This window comes from Hippoglossus stenolepis, chromosome 10 (assembly GCF_022539355.2).
Source record: "Hippoglossus stenolepis isolate QCI-W04-F060 chromosome 10, HSTE1.2, whole genome shotgun sequence".
Taxonomy (NCBI): domain Eukaryota; kingdom Metazoa; phylum Chordata; class Actinopteri; order Pleuronectiformes; family Pleuronectidae; genus Hippoglossus; species Hippoglossus stenolepis.
The window spans coordinates 3883819-3897224 of NC_061492.1; the positions used below are offsets into that span (position 1 = coordinate 3883819).

A 13406-nucleotide genomic window follows, 5' to 3' on the forward strand; every position below is an offset into this window, starting at 1 on the left:
TACATTTCTAAATGCCAACTATAAATAGTAGAAAGCCACAAATTAACGACATTAACGAGAGCACAAATATAAAAGTGATTATTATATTAAATCTTTTTCCTCTTTCCGGATCCCACCTGGAGATTTCCCCGTGACGTCCACCACCTTGACGTTGGCGCTCATTTGCAGCAGAGTCTCCAGGAGCTGGTCGGTCTTGCGGTAGAGGGCGCTGGAGAGCACCTCGGGACGTCCCCCGTCTCTGGAGGGAAGTTTGTTCACGTGGAGCGGAGGCAGAGCGGCGAGCTGAGCGCGCATCTTCTCAGCCTGAGGGAGAGAGAAACATGGAACGTTTAGTAAAAGTGCGTCTGAGATTGACAACGATAGACTGTGAGCATGTTGGTTCGTTGGCGGGTGGCAGCCAACGCTCTAGAGTCAGTGTTTCCCTCTTTCAGTTCCTCTTTATCTGTGTTGATCTGCACTGAACAGGCTGTGAGAACAATCATTTGGATGTCGTGGTCAGGAAGAGGAGATGTTCGGTACCTTCAGCCTGTTGTTGTCGTTCTTCAGCTGCTTGATGCAGAGTCTCTGAGCCTCAATCTGCTGAGTCAGCAGAGGGGAGTCGATCACCTGGACTCCTGAGGCTGAAGTGACGCCGGACATCATGTTGGCTGAGGACGAGAACAGGATCACGTTATAGAAATCACCAAGGTCAATGTTCACGTGCAGTGAAAACTCAATGCGACAACCACACAGCTTCACTTTGTCTGTTTACATCATATTTAACCTTCACAGTTAATTATACCTTATTCACTTCACTTTGAAAATCAAGATTTTACATTTAAACACATGATAAGCTCATAAATCAGATTCTCTGTTTATAGGTAAACCAACAGTTACAGTCAGAAGTGATGGGGTTGGTAAAGCTCAGTGATATTAGGTCAATAACAAAGAAAATAATGTTTATCTAAACTGTGGCATATTAAAAACATGCAGCAGGAGATCGTGCACACGCCAAAACACAGATGAATATAATATTTACATGAAACAGCCTTAATGATGTAATAACAGGGTTTCTGCAGGCGTCATTACATTCAACACATGTTTCACGTGTATGAAAGAAAAGCAGAGTGGTACATCCCATCGGACTTTCTTTATTCAGTCCTTTTCATGACCTGCAGATTCCCTGAGTAAAACATGCGTGTTGTAACGTGTGACTTCTGAATCATGCGTCATTAAAACCTTTTCACGGTTCAAGGCTCATGCAGGATCAGGGACAGACATTAATACCTTTTTGTTCCTCTGCAGAAGGTAAGAGATTAAAATGAAGGTGGACAAAGAGGAGGTCAGTGTTTGTTACGATCAGAAGGAGAAAGTTGAAAAACAGGAGTTTGAGTTAAAACGGTGATAAATAGTTAAACGTGTGTTCGTTACTCTTCAGGAAACTAGTTTAACCACCACATGAAAACAACAGATGTGAAGCTGATGAATCTTTTACTGTGGATTGATCAAACTAAGGGTTTTATAATCGACCAATCGGCCCATTATCCGGTTTCCCTCCACTCACCTCCTGCTATCCCCGTGACGATGGAGGCGATTCCTGACGGACCGGTTCCCCTCAGCCCGTCGATGGTCATCTTGGACTGGCTGTTGATTCGCTGCTTCAGCTCCGCCTTCTCCGCCTCCAGCTGGTCGATGTCGGCCTGCAGCGCGTCCATCGTCTCCTCGAACTCCCTGCGGAGAGAAGAGAAGAGCGTCAGCACAGCTGTCGACGTCTCGTGTGGATCTACATCGTGAGGTCGTCGCCCTCACTTCTCTTTCTTCTTCAGCAGCGTCTGAGCTTCGTCCAGTCGCGTCTGAATCTTCTCGACGCGCTCGTCTGCGTCTTTGGACGAACTGTCCAGTTTCTTCTCCAGCAGACTGAGGCGGATGTTGGCCTCGCTCAGCTCCTCGCCCTGGAAACACAAACATTTATCATCTCTCATTGCTGATTCATTTACAAGTTATCTTCAGCACTAATCAGCTAATCCTTTGGTTTATTAGAGAACTGACTAAGTAGGAATTGCTCTGGGTTCTCTGGAGCTTTGAGGCTATCACACTGTTGGTGATGATTTAACACAGAATGACAGAAAGACTGAGAACTTATATTGTGAGTTTATCTTTTAGTGAGTTTTTAATTCCTCTGATTCTCTCTACCTTGATCTTCAGAGACTTCTTCAGCTCTTTGATGACCGTTTCCCTGTCCTCCAACTTCATGCCCAGACCCTCTGCATCTGTGATTTCTGCCCGAAGAGCCGCCGCTCGCACCTCGACAGGCGGAGGATTCTGGGAGACGACAAAGAAGAAAGTCACATCCTGCTTTAACAAAACCGGCGCAGCCCCCCCCGACCCCGGAGCTACGTCTTCACGCGGAGTTACCTTGTTCTGCGGCTTCTCTGAGTCGTACTCTCCCTCCTGCATGGCGGTGGCCATCTTGTTCATGGTGGCGATGACCATCCCACAGGACTGGCGCAGATACTCGTAGGGGTTGGCGCCCTGAGATCCATAGATCTGAAAAGTGTAATAACTTGTATTGCTTCATATGATTTAAGATCAACCGTCTCCATACTGTAGTTACATTCAATTTCAATGGATCTTAGTTTATAGTTGTTACTGGAAACCAGATTTTCGTATGAACTGTCTCATCACACGGTGAAACAAGAAATTATTCAGTTAATTGAACAGAAACTTTCCATGAACATCTTCCTCATCATGGACCTCGTCATCGTTGTTCTCATCAGTGTTCCACCTCGGGACGCACGTACCTGTTCTCCCGCCTTGAACGCCACATCCTCCAATTTGACGGACGCCAGCCCCTCCTGTTCACCGAGAGGTGACATCATCTGAGCTCCGGCTGCTGCCACTTCCTGTAGCACCGCCACCAACCAGGTCAGGTGCTTCCTGCAGTCTGACAGCGTGTCCGACACCTGCGGGGGGGGGGTCACAGATCAGTGTGGAGAACATTCTCAGTGTGGGAAGAGGAAACTGAAAATAATTTGCAATAAATAATCCTCCATTCTACATCAATAGAAATACACAGAATGAAATCCAGTAATTTGAGTTTTGACCTGCTCCTAAAAACCCCAACATAAATGTGACAGTTTGGTTGCCATGGTTACCTGTTGGCCAAAGAGGAGCGCGGCCGGGATGCCGGGCGCGTCGGTTCCCGGCATCCGGCGGCGGATCTTCTTGCAGAACTGTCGGATGTCGCTGCAGGACGTCTCCAGGTCTTTGAGCAGCACGGCGAGGTCGGCCTTCTCCTGACCCGCATGCAGGAACGCCCGCAGGCGACCGACCTCCACCGCCATACAGTCCAAGGCACTCTGGGTAAACTGCACATGAACACATTGGATATTAAAAAAAAACACAACTCAAAACAGTTATTTGTTAGTTTCTATTCACACACAAGCTAATTGCTCCAAAGGGAAGCAGAAAAAGTCGAATATAACTTTTCCCGTTGTTCATGGGATGTTTTTTCTCTCGCAGCCTGTTAGTTGTGTTGTTACTCACTCTGATGTGATCGGCGAGCTGCATGGTGCAGTCTTCACTCTGATCTGCCAGATGGATACTGTACAGGTGCTGCGGAAAGAAGCAGAAACTTAACTTTAGTCATTTTCTACATCACTTACTTTGCTCTGTGTGTGTCTGTGCCTGTGTGTGTGTGTGTGTGTCGGTGTGTGTACCTGATAGTATTTGATGGCCTTCGTGAGCGGCTCCACGTTGACCGTCTCGTCCAGCTGATCTTTGTGCAGCAGGTCGATGAGGAAATCCAGCGATCGCTCGTGGACGCACATCTCAGGGTACAGAGCGCCGATCTTTTTATAGACGTCCACACTGCACTGAGACAGAGCTCTGACACACGCACACACACACCCCCACACACACACACACACACACACACACACACACACACACACACACACACACACACACACACACACACACACACACACACACACACACACACACACACACACACACACGTGAGGAAGAATATTCTTTGTGTCTCGTGCTCAAAACTGGAGATACTGGAAAATAAAGTGAGTTGGATGAGTTGAGTGTAACAAAATAAGTACGTTAAACTCTTTTACTTATACTACTTGAAATTTATACTGTTTGGTTGAATTCAAGAACACAAAAGTAAATATAGACAAGCACACAGTGAAACTCACTGCTCGTATTTGTGCAGTGTGGCCTGCAGCAGGCTGAGCGAGTAAACCAGACCACCGGCGAAGCTCAGCTGCTCCCCGACGGCGCCTTTCAGTCCGGCTCGCTCCACACAGTTTTCATTCAGGTCAAACTTCTCCTGGGCCTGTTTGCTGATCAGCTCAGCCTGAACACACAAATCACAGGGTGAAGAAACAGATACTTGAACTGCAAGCAAACACAAAACTGAGTGACGGTAAATGACACTTTCTATATTCATGTAAAAATCAGATCCAGTACAAATAAATACAGATATTTGACAAAATAGGATCTTCTGTAACTTGACATTGTTTTAATCTAGAAAAAAATGTCTGTGTCATCCCTCCGACTTCATTTCTCTCCCATTCCTCCTCCTCGCCACTGACCCGTCATGGTGGCGTTTACCTTGCAGATGAGCCGGGGGATGAGCAGCAGCACCAGGATGCAGTCGTGGTCTCCACCGTGGCGAAGGAAGGACTCGGGCATGAAGGAGGTCAGAAGAGAAACGTGTCTGTTGGCCTGACCCACCTCCGTCTTCCTCAGCTCCATCTCGATGGCCTGGACACAGACAGAGGAAAACAACTGACAGCTCACACTGGGTGTGAACGTTAACTGTGGCTCCTCACAGCCGCACACGAGCAGGAAGGACTTTCCGTCTGGTACTGAGTTATATTTTCACGTTGTCACTCTCCTGAGAGCTGTTACAGTTTCTGACCTTGGCGTAGGCCTTCGTCTCTGCAAACTTAATCTTGAAGTCAAACAGCTCCGCGGGCGCCTGCTGCTGCAGCTCCGCTGACGCCTCCTGCTGGCTGGTCAGCTCCCTGTTCACCTCCTGCAGCGAAAAGCAACAGGCAGATTAAGGAGAGAGCGTCCAGTGAACCCATGTATGATGCAACTATGTGATTCCTTCCTGTACCTGTAGGTGAGCGGTGAGCTCGCGGTACTTCTTGATGGTCTGCTGATAATCGGCGACGGTCTCTTGAGCGGCTTCCACGCGTTTTTCAGACTCTCGGACCTTCGATGTTCCCAGGTCCAACATCTCCCTGAGCTCCAGCTCCGTCTCTCTGGCGTTCTCCTGCAGCTCGTCGTTCATCTCGTTGATCGATTCCTGTGGGACGGACACGACCGACACACACGGTCAGAACGTTACTGAAATCATTTGATGACCTTTGTTTGGATAAAGGTCAGAGTTTGGCGGATCATCGCTGTGGTGTTTCTGTCCGGTAGCTCCAGAGATAATCTGGTTTCTGTAAGTGGCCCTGACGTCGTCACTGCTCACCCTAAACACTCAGTTGTCAGTTTATTAGGAACACCTTGTAACATGAGTGTAGTCCTGCTTCATGATGCTCATCCATGCCGTGCCGACTCTGTCTGGGACCAGAATCTACAAAAACAATCGTGCTGTACCGAAGAAGACTTGAAACTAGAGACTGAGACCATGAACTCCTTAGAAAAATGTTTACCGCCCCCAACTGGTCATTTGAGGAAGTACAGGTTTCAGGCACTTCCCCATTGGCTTCGCTTTCCAGACGCAGTCTATATGGTGAAATATCTAAAACTTCTATTGTGACTCAGTTGTTCTGATCAAGGTCAACTCAATAATTAATGCAGTGGGAACAAACACTAGACGGCAGAACATGCATATTAATGACTCGGGTCCATATCAATAATGAAATGAGTCAGCAAACTTTAAGAATGTTTGACCTCATCCTGTTAATACATATAGGAAGAAGGGGGGGATTTTGATTGATGTATTTTTATCTTTAAATATAAGAACTGCATCAGCGTTGTGTTTTCGTTCAGCTGTTCAGATGTTAGCACGTCTGCCTCTTCGCCCGGTGACTCTTCAGACTCACCAGGTCAGTGACCGTCTCCCTCAGCTCCCTGACTTTCTCCTCCAGGTCCAGGTTTCTCTCTGTCAGAGTCTCCACCATCTCCTCTGCTCCCAGGGCTGCGTCCACCTGAATCACAAGCACCATCAGCACAGTAATTTATGTCACTGCAAAGCTGCGGCACCACTGAGGCAGCAGTCTGTATTGATCACACAGCGGGAGCGCCGACCTGTTCTTTCAGCTCGTCGATGGTCCTCTCCGCCACCGTCATCTCCTCCTGCAGCTTCTCTTTCTGGCTCCTCAGAGAGTCCAGCTCCACGTTCTTCTTCTCCATCTGCTTCTGCAACTTCACATGCTCCTGCTTCTCCGACGACGACAGATCTCGCATCCTGAGTCAAGGAATTAGAAGCATCGTGAATGACAGCAGTGCATGTGTGTGGCCCCGGTGGAGAAGTGGAGGAGAGGATGAAAGTGAAACCCACCTGACCAGTGCTTCTTTCAATCTGCCGTTCTGCTCCTCCAGCTGTTTCACATGGTAACTGGAGGCAGCCCCATCTGAACCTGAGACAAAGACACAAGGTCACACACTTACACTGACATTAACTTTATCTGTGTACAATGTTTTCTGTTGTCATGAATGAAATTGACAAATGATATAAAACAAATGCAGGAGATTCGATGTTTCTTCATGTTCTCTCACAAATCCCCTCTTCCCATTTAGAGACCTTTCATTTCCAGTTGAATTCCCCTCAGTACCTTTCTCCTCGATCTCATGCTTGAGGATCTCCAGGTCCATGGTGAGCTCGTCCACTTTCTCCTTGTGAGAGTCGACCTCGAGCTGCAGAGACTCGGCTCGCTCCTCGGCCATCTCCTTGTCCAGCGTGGCCATCTCGATCGCATCCGCAGTGTCGGACATCTCCTCCACGTACCGCTCCTTTGCCTCCATCGCCTCTTTAGCCTCCTACAGTAAAAGAGTCATAGAAACAAATCTATGAAATGCACATTTTATGTTAATTCTTCATTTAAAAAGGTGGAAATATATTTGTTTTCCTGCTGTTGCTGAATGGGTGTGAATGGCTGTTCTGCCATTTATCTTCAAATAACTTTATTCATGTGGCTTTGTCCCATATTAGTCAAATTTAAGAGTTTCCTCCACCCCGATATTATTGGATTAAAAACATATTGAAAAGCACAAATTATCAAATATAATTATCTTTTAAAAACTGTTATTATCCAGCATCATGTCTTTAGTACATAGTTAGGTTCTGTTAACATGTTACTGTTACACACTTCTCTAAATATCTGCCCAGAACCACAGTTTACACTAAAAGATTGTTTTTATTTACCCTCATATTCATCAGCTTTAATCTTGTCATCGGTTTTTTGTTTGTGGAGCCATTTACAATCATCGACTGACGTCTTCATCAATCAACCTCGATCATCCATCCACTCATCCACTCATCCATCTGCAGCCTCTTACCCTCTTGGCCTCTTTCAGGTGTTTCTGCAGCTCGGCCTGCTGCTCCTGCATCTTGGTCTTCCACTCCTGCAGCTGCTCCAGCTGGATCTTGTGCTTCTCCAGCTCCTTCAGCTTGGCTTTGTCCTCCGTCCTCTTCATCTTCAGCGTCTCCAGCTTCTCCTCCAGGTCCTTCACCTGACCACGGAGGGCCTCCTCCTCCTGTGTGACGCCCATATGGAGGAGAGGACGACATTTGAAAATGGAGGATTTCTCTTGGATTTAATTTGATGTAACATACATGGCCGGTGCAGGAAACTGAAATAATCACAAGTTAATGAAGGGAAAGCTTTAACCCTGCTCCATTTTCTATTTTAATGTTCCTTTAATCGTTTCACTCTCACATTCCTCAGGTTTTTTCTGTGAAACATGAAAGCGTCTCCGTGTCTCTTCATGTGTTACAAAGCTTTAATTTCACCTGCCATGCACAGACCTCACCTGTAGAGAGGAGAACGACACACACATGCCTGAACCGGAGAGGATGCACTCACAAGATGTGCTTAAATACACACACACACACACACACAAATAAACCACACAGCAATTAACAGGAGTTCTTAATTCAACCCTGTTATACATGTGAAGTCACTCTGCATGTGACGGAACAACCTCACACCACGATCAAGTCTAACAGTCACACCTTTTTTACAGCTTGTTAAAATGTTAGAGAGGAAAAACAACACTTCAACATCAAGTGCCAAACATCACACCACTTCACTGCACCTGCGTTTCCATAGTGACATCCTCCTGAGGGGGGGGGGGAAATACAAATCAGATGGATTGTATCTGCTTTATAATTTAACACCATATGGCAGCTGCTTTTTTCAGAATGTGAAAATCCAAGAAATGTGACGTGTGTTGTCTCCATCATCAGCTCAGACGACACACGAGAGATTCAACCCATGTTCCCGATGAACAAAGAGCTCACAGACAATGAGGAGCACGGACGTGTGGACACTTAATCAGGATTAACTGAGCTGCACGTGAGAACTAATCACTTCATCCACTGCGGTTCGGTCTCATTTCGGAGAGTTCACACATCCTCTAGAATTCAACTTCACTTTCTTTATCAAAACACCAGCAGGCATCAAAAACATTAACTTATTATAACTTTAAAACTAATATAAATATGTACTGTTGGTGTTCCTCAGGCCCTCGTCATTTCAATATATACACTAGATATACTACACATATATTAAATATTAATAATAAATTATACTATACATCTGTCTCTTCAGATGATTTCTGTCGTTCTAACAACTCTGTCAAATACATTGATGATAAAAACAAAAGAATGACATTGAACTTTCTCCAGCCCAGTTAAGGACAGAATCTGTGAACTAGATATGAAACAAATAATCCGCTAATCGACAGGAAGCTATTTGGAGAGACGTTACACAGTTGAGGCCTCCAGCTTCTCTTTCTGATTCGACAGGTCCTCAGGACGACGTGAACACAAACTGACGGCTGTGTCAAAAAATGTATATTTAAAGAAGCTATAGCAAAAATATGTCACATCTGATTTTACTCCTGCATCGCCGCTGGTGTCAAATGGTCAAATAAGATGGCGCATTATCATGTGTCATTCCTCTGCATGTAATTATCTTAACTAGGTGATAAGTTACAAGTTTCATATATTTAAAGGAAATCGTTTTCTGAAATTGTAGATTTCCAGTATTATCCCAGTTTCTGGCAGATGTAAGATTTTATTCAGCGACAAGCTGCGTTTCCCTCTTCACGCTGGAGGTCAAACATGAGATCTGTGTTGTGACACCGTCAGCGGTGGTGTGAACACAACCTGTGACTCTGGACACTGACCTTGCTGGGCACGGGGGCCTGAGGTCTCCCCGGGGAGGGGAGGGTGGGGATGATCGGAGCAGCCAGGGGGGTCTGGGCCGGCGTGCTGGGCTCGCTGCTGCTCATCTCTCCGGCCGAGGCCGAAGCCGAGCCGGACGCCGCCCCCTTCCCACCGGCAGGGCGGCTGGGCTGCTGGAAGAGCCGAGCAAACAGACGGTAATGAGAAAAACTTAACTCTTAACAAGGATCAGAGTATAAATGGCTGTTGAATGATGTGTTGGAGGCCATGATGGAGGTCGTCTTCTCCACGGTAACGGCTGCTCTCAACAGCTGGTTGTGATTAAATGCTGTTTTCTGTCAAACTGGATCATCGCTCTCACCTCTGTTGCATGTGTCTCATCGAATATGCTTTCTGATCCTGGTTTTGCTCTTATTCAGGATATCACATTTACATGGATCATAGAGAGACCTGCTTGTTTCCATCTCTATATCACGATTATAACATTATCCATGTTTCTGGAACCAGGATACTGTTTCCTGACATATTCAGGACGCTGCACTAAAGAAAGCTGCCGTTTCAAAATTTTTAAGAATATTCATTTCTATTTAAGAAATCACCAAACTGATATTTACAGCGATGTACTTTTCTTGCCATGTGTTTAGATGATTTACTTTCGATGGACCTCCATGATGACTCCAAAAAACTGCAACAGAAACAATTCTCAAACCTAAACACAGCTGAAACTGTTCTGGTGCAAATTAAAACAAAGTGACCGATTTGAACAAAAGTAACAAAAAGCAACTTTACACGAGTTTTAATCAAAAAGAAAAACGTTAAATCAAATTAAAACCACACGATGAAACACATGAGAGATAGAATCTGATGAGGACAAACTTTACTGTGTATTAAATAAGTGATGATCGTCTAATGAAAATAACAAACATGTCTCATGTACTGTCACCACACACACACACACACACACACACACACACACACACACACACACACACACACACACACACACACACACACACACACACACACACACACACACACACACACACACTGCTGCGTGAAGTGAGTCAATGATCGCACAGGTAAATGCCCTGATGATGATGATGTTGAAGACTATCGGCTCACCTTGGGCCTTCTGACCGTGGTCTGGGGAGAAGATGGAGGAGAAGGAGGAGAAGGAGGAGAAGGAGGAGAAGGAGGAGAAGGAGGAGAAGGAGGAGAGATAGAGGAGGAGAGGAAGCAGGAAAAGGTCAAAGGCCATCGAAGGAGGAGAAGAGGGAAGGGAGGGAAACAAGCAGCCAGAATTAGTGATTCAAGGCAGAGTTCATATTAAAAACGGGAAATCACAGACATGAGGATAAAATGGGTTGATGAAAACGTATATAAAACCCATCTCTGCTGAATCCATCATCATGCAACATCCCTGCTGATCTTTCTCCGCCTCATCTCCCCCCCCCACGTGACCAGAACCCTCAGCAGCGACATGGACACAGAGACTGGTACGGCCGCTGTGACCTAAATGACGGCATTGTGTCTCTGGGAAACCGACCCGGTTCATCAGAGTCCAATTCTGTTGTGCACACTAGACAGCGCAGGGATAATGGCTTGTTCTGCGGCTGTGTCGCGTGTTTCAGACAAACCAGGCGGCAGGACGAGAGGATTTTCAAATCCAGTGGGAAACATCCACAGTTTGTTCTCGTCTAATCTCTATAGAATCTGTGCAGCAGACCTGGATTACATTGTTTTAATCAAATACCACGGAGGGTTTACATTAAACCGATGGAGGATTGAGAGGAATTGTCGTACAGGACAACGCAGTGAATCTGAGACAATGGAAAAAACCAACTGTTTCTGGTTATGGTTCATTTTTATCAGTTAACTCATATTTTCAAGATCAAATGGAAATGTTAACAATCTTGAGGCTTATGAAATCTTTCCAAATTCAACTTGTAGTCACGTCAACGTGGTTTTTTATGCTCAGCAATCGTCCCAACAATATATAATTTATGATTTCTCTGTATAAATGTGCCAGCCAGAAATAAAACCTACAAGTAGCTAAAAGTGGTAAAGTTACTTTTGTGTGAAACATTATATTAGAGTTTACTAAATGTGATGAAAATGTATTTTACTTTCCACTTCAAAATCCTTCCTTAAGCTCAGAAACAGCGGTTGACAGAACTATCTCACCTCATGATGCTTTTAATCAGAGCTGCAACATTATTGAAGATAATTATAGTATTTCAATGTAGAAAATGACTGAAAAAATTATGTGATTTTTTTATTAAAATCACTCATTGATAATATTTCAGTTGATTCATTATAGTATTTAATTTACGTTTAAGCATATTCAGTAAAAATGATTGGTGCCAGATTACATGGATCTTTCCAGGAAACATACATTATCAGAAAATAATTAAGTATTATTTATATTGGACCTGGTGAGGATGGTTTGTTTCCTCAATACATATTTTTATACTTTTATATGAAGAAAAGTCAAATTATTTCTGCCATCTCTGTAATAATTTAACTGGAAATAAGGTTTTTTTCTTAGTCAACAACACACATCATGTAATCCAGGTCTCTGCAGACACTTATTCCATTCATGTAAAAAGATCTGATGTCTGTCACTTGTCTCTTCCGTCTCTCTTCTCTTCTACCTTTTACTTTCTCCCTCTCTCTCTCTCTCTCTCTCTCTGTCTGTCTCTCTCTCTGTCTGTCTCTCTCTGTCTGTCCCTCTCTGTCTCTCTCTGTCTGTCTCTCTCTCTCTCTCTCTGTCTGTCCCTCTCTGTCTCTCTCTGCTTCGCCTCAGGAACGCCCATCGCTTTGGCTCGTTATCGCTCTTTATTGGATTAGAGCTGGTCCATTCAGCAGAAATTAGCCCGAGCTAACAGCTGTACCAAAATAAGACCGGACAGCCTCCTGAGCCGTGGTGTTGTGCTACAGAACGAACTACACTCCACTCACATCAGCCTGTTTGCTACACCTGCAACCGAGGGGGGGAAATGATCTGATGACGGCAGAGAGCGGCTTCTGCACGATGAGGACACATAAAAGATAGAAATACAAAAGAAATCTCCTGCAGACACATGCATAGGCATGAAATAAATCAGCAAATAAGGCACTGAATTAGCAGAAATTAGCACAACGATCAAAATAGAGCTGCAGGAACACTCCTGCTTCCTCACTGGGAATCGCAAATATCACTTGACAGGAACGACCCAAGCACGAAATATGGATTAACTGAAACTTCAAGCATGACCTTTACAGCGGCTCCGCCAACAAATCAAATGAAGGGTGACAGCAACAACAGCAACAATATCCCAACAGACAATAACGATCATATGGAGTTCTGTACCTTCCGGGGTGCAGGAGTCTGTCTCATCATATTTGCAAGAGAAGAAGACACACAACAGAGTCACAGAGAGACACACACACAGACAGACACACACACAGGGGATAAAACAGGCAGAGATGCTCGATCCTCAGAGACAGAAAGACAGACAGCTCCAGCCGAACATTCAGACAGACAGGCAGCCGCTCAGCCTCAGAAGCTGCAGTTGTGCAAATGGCCGCTGTGATTTTCGTTTTCCCAGGCTCGCCCTCCCTGCCTGTGTCCGTCCCTTCCTCCCGATATCGTCCTCCTTTATGTCCTCTTTCACTGTTCCTCTCATAATCCGTTTGCCGGAGCCCTCGCTCGGTGCCTCCCTTTTCCTTTATGCTCCAATTAGGGCTCTGGCATCTTCCTGCCGCAAGCCCCCGACCTGCTACTGTTCATAGGAGACGCCTCGCCTCCCCTAACCTCCACCCCCACCCACTCTGCTTATTGTGGATTGTCAAGCCCAGCCAGTCCCCTGCTCCTGCATTACATCACTGTGCACCCTCCTCTTCCTCCTCTCCCCTCCCTCGCTGCTTCCCCCGTGATCGCTGCTGCTCGACCGCTCATCGCCACCTCTACCACAGACAGACAGGGAGGGGAGGGTGACAGCATGTGTGTGTGTGTGTGTGTGTGTGTCTGAGTATGTGAGACAGAACGGGGGGGTAAACA

General features: G+C 45.7%; 1 protein-coding gene across 11 annotated transcripts in view; it reads right to left on the reverse strand.

The window, feature by feature from the left end:
• Nucleotides 1-13406, reverse strand: part of dctn1b (dynactin 1b) — a 32443-nt gene that overhangs the window by 2305 nt on the left and 16732 nt on the right. For 2 of the 11 annotated variants that reach the window (XM_047341588.1, XM_035168681.2), the window contains exons 6-29: nt 12717-12734; nt 10487-10507; nt 9367-9537; nt 8272-8295; nt 7513-7710; nt 6789-6993; nt 6515-6593; nt 6262-6421; nt 6057-6161; nt 5117-5308; nt 4916-5032; nt 4606-4758; nt 4188-4348; nt 3699-3867; nt 3526-3594; nt 3135-3347; nt 2781-2942; nt 2395-2526; nt 2173-2301; nt 1789-1931; nt 1544-1710; nt 1267-1278; nt 520-647; nt 117-303 (exon numbers count right to left, since the gene is read on the reverse strand). In XM_047341588.1, coding sequence (XP_047197544.1) covers nt 117-303; nt 520-647; nt 1267-1278; nt 1544-1710; nt 1789-1931; nt 2173-2301; nt 2395-2526; nt 2781-2942; nt 3135-3347; nt 3526-3594; nt 3699-3867; nt 4188-4348; nt 4606-4758; nt 4916-5032; nt 5117-5308; nt 6057-6161; nt 6262-6421; nt 6515-6593; nt 6789-6993; nt 7513-7710; nt 8272-8295; nt 9367-9537; nt 10487-10507; nt 12717-12734 — 3115 coding nt within the window. The remainder of the gene's footprint in view (nt 1-116; nt 304-519; nt 648-1266; nt 1279-1543; nt 1711-1788; nt 1932-2172; nt 2302-2394; nt 2527-2780; nt 2943-3134; nt 3348-3525; nt 3595-3698; nt 3868-4187; nt 4349-4605; nt 4759-4915; nt 5033-5116; nt 5309-6056; nt 6162-6261; nt 6422-6514; nt 6594-6788; nt 6994-7512; nt 7711-8271; nt 8296-9366; nt 9538-10486; nt 10508-12716; nt 12735-13406) is intronic. The other 9 variants (XM_035168689.2, XM_035168685.2, XM_035168688.2 and 6 more) reach the window with 7 other exon arrangements.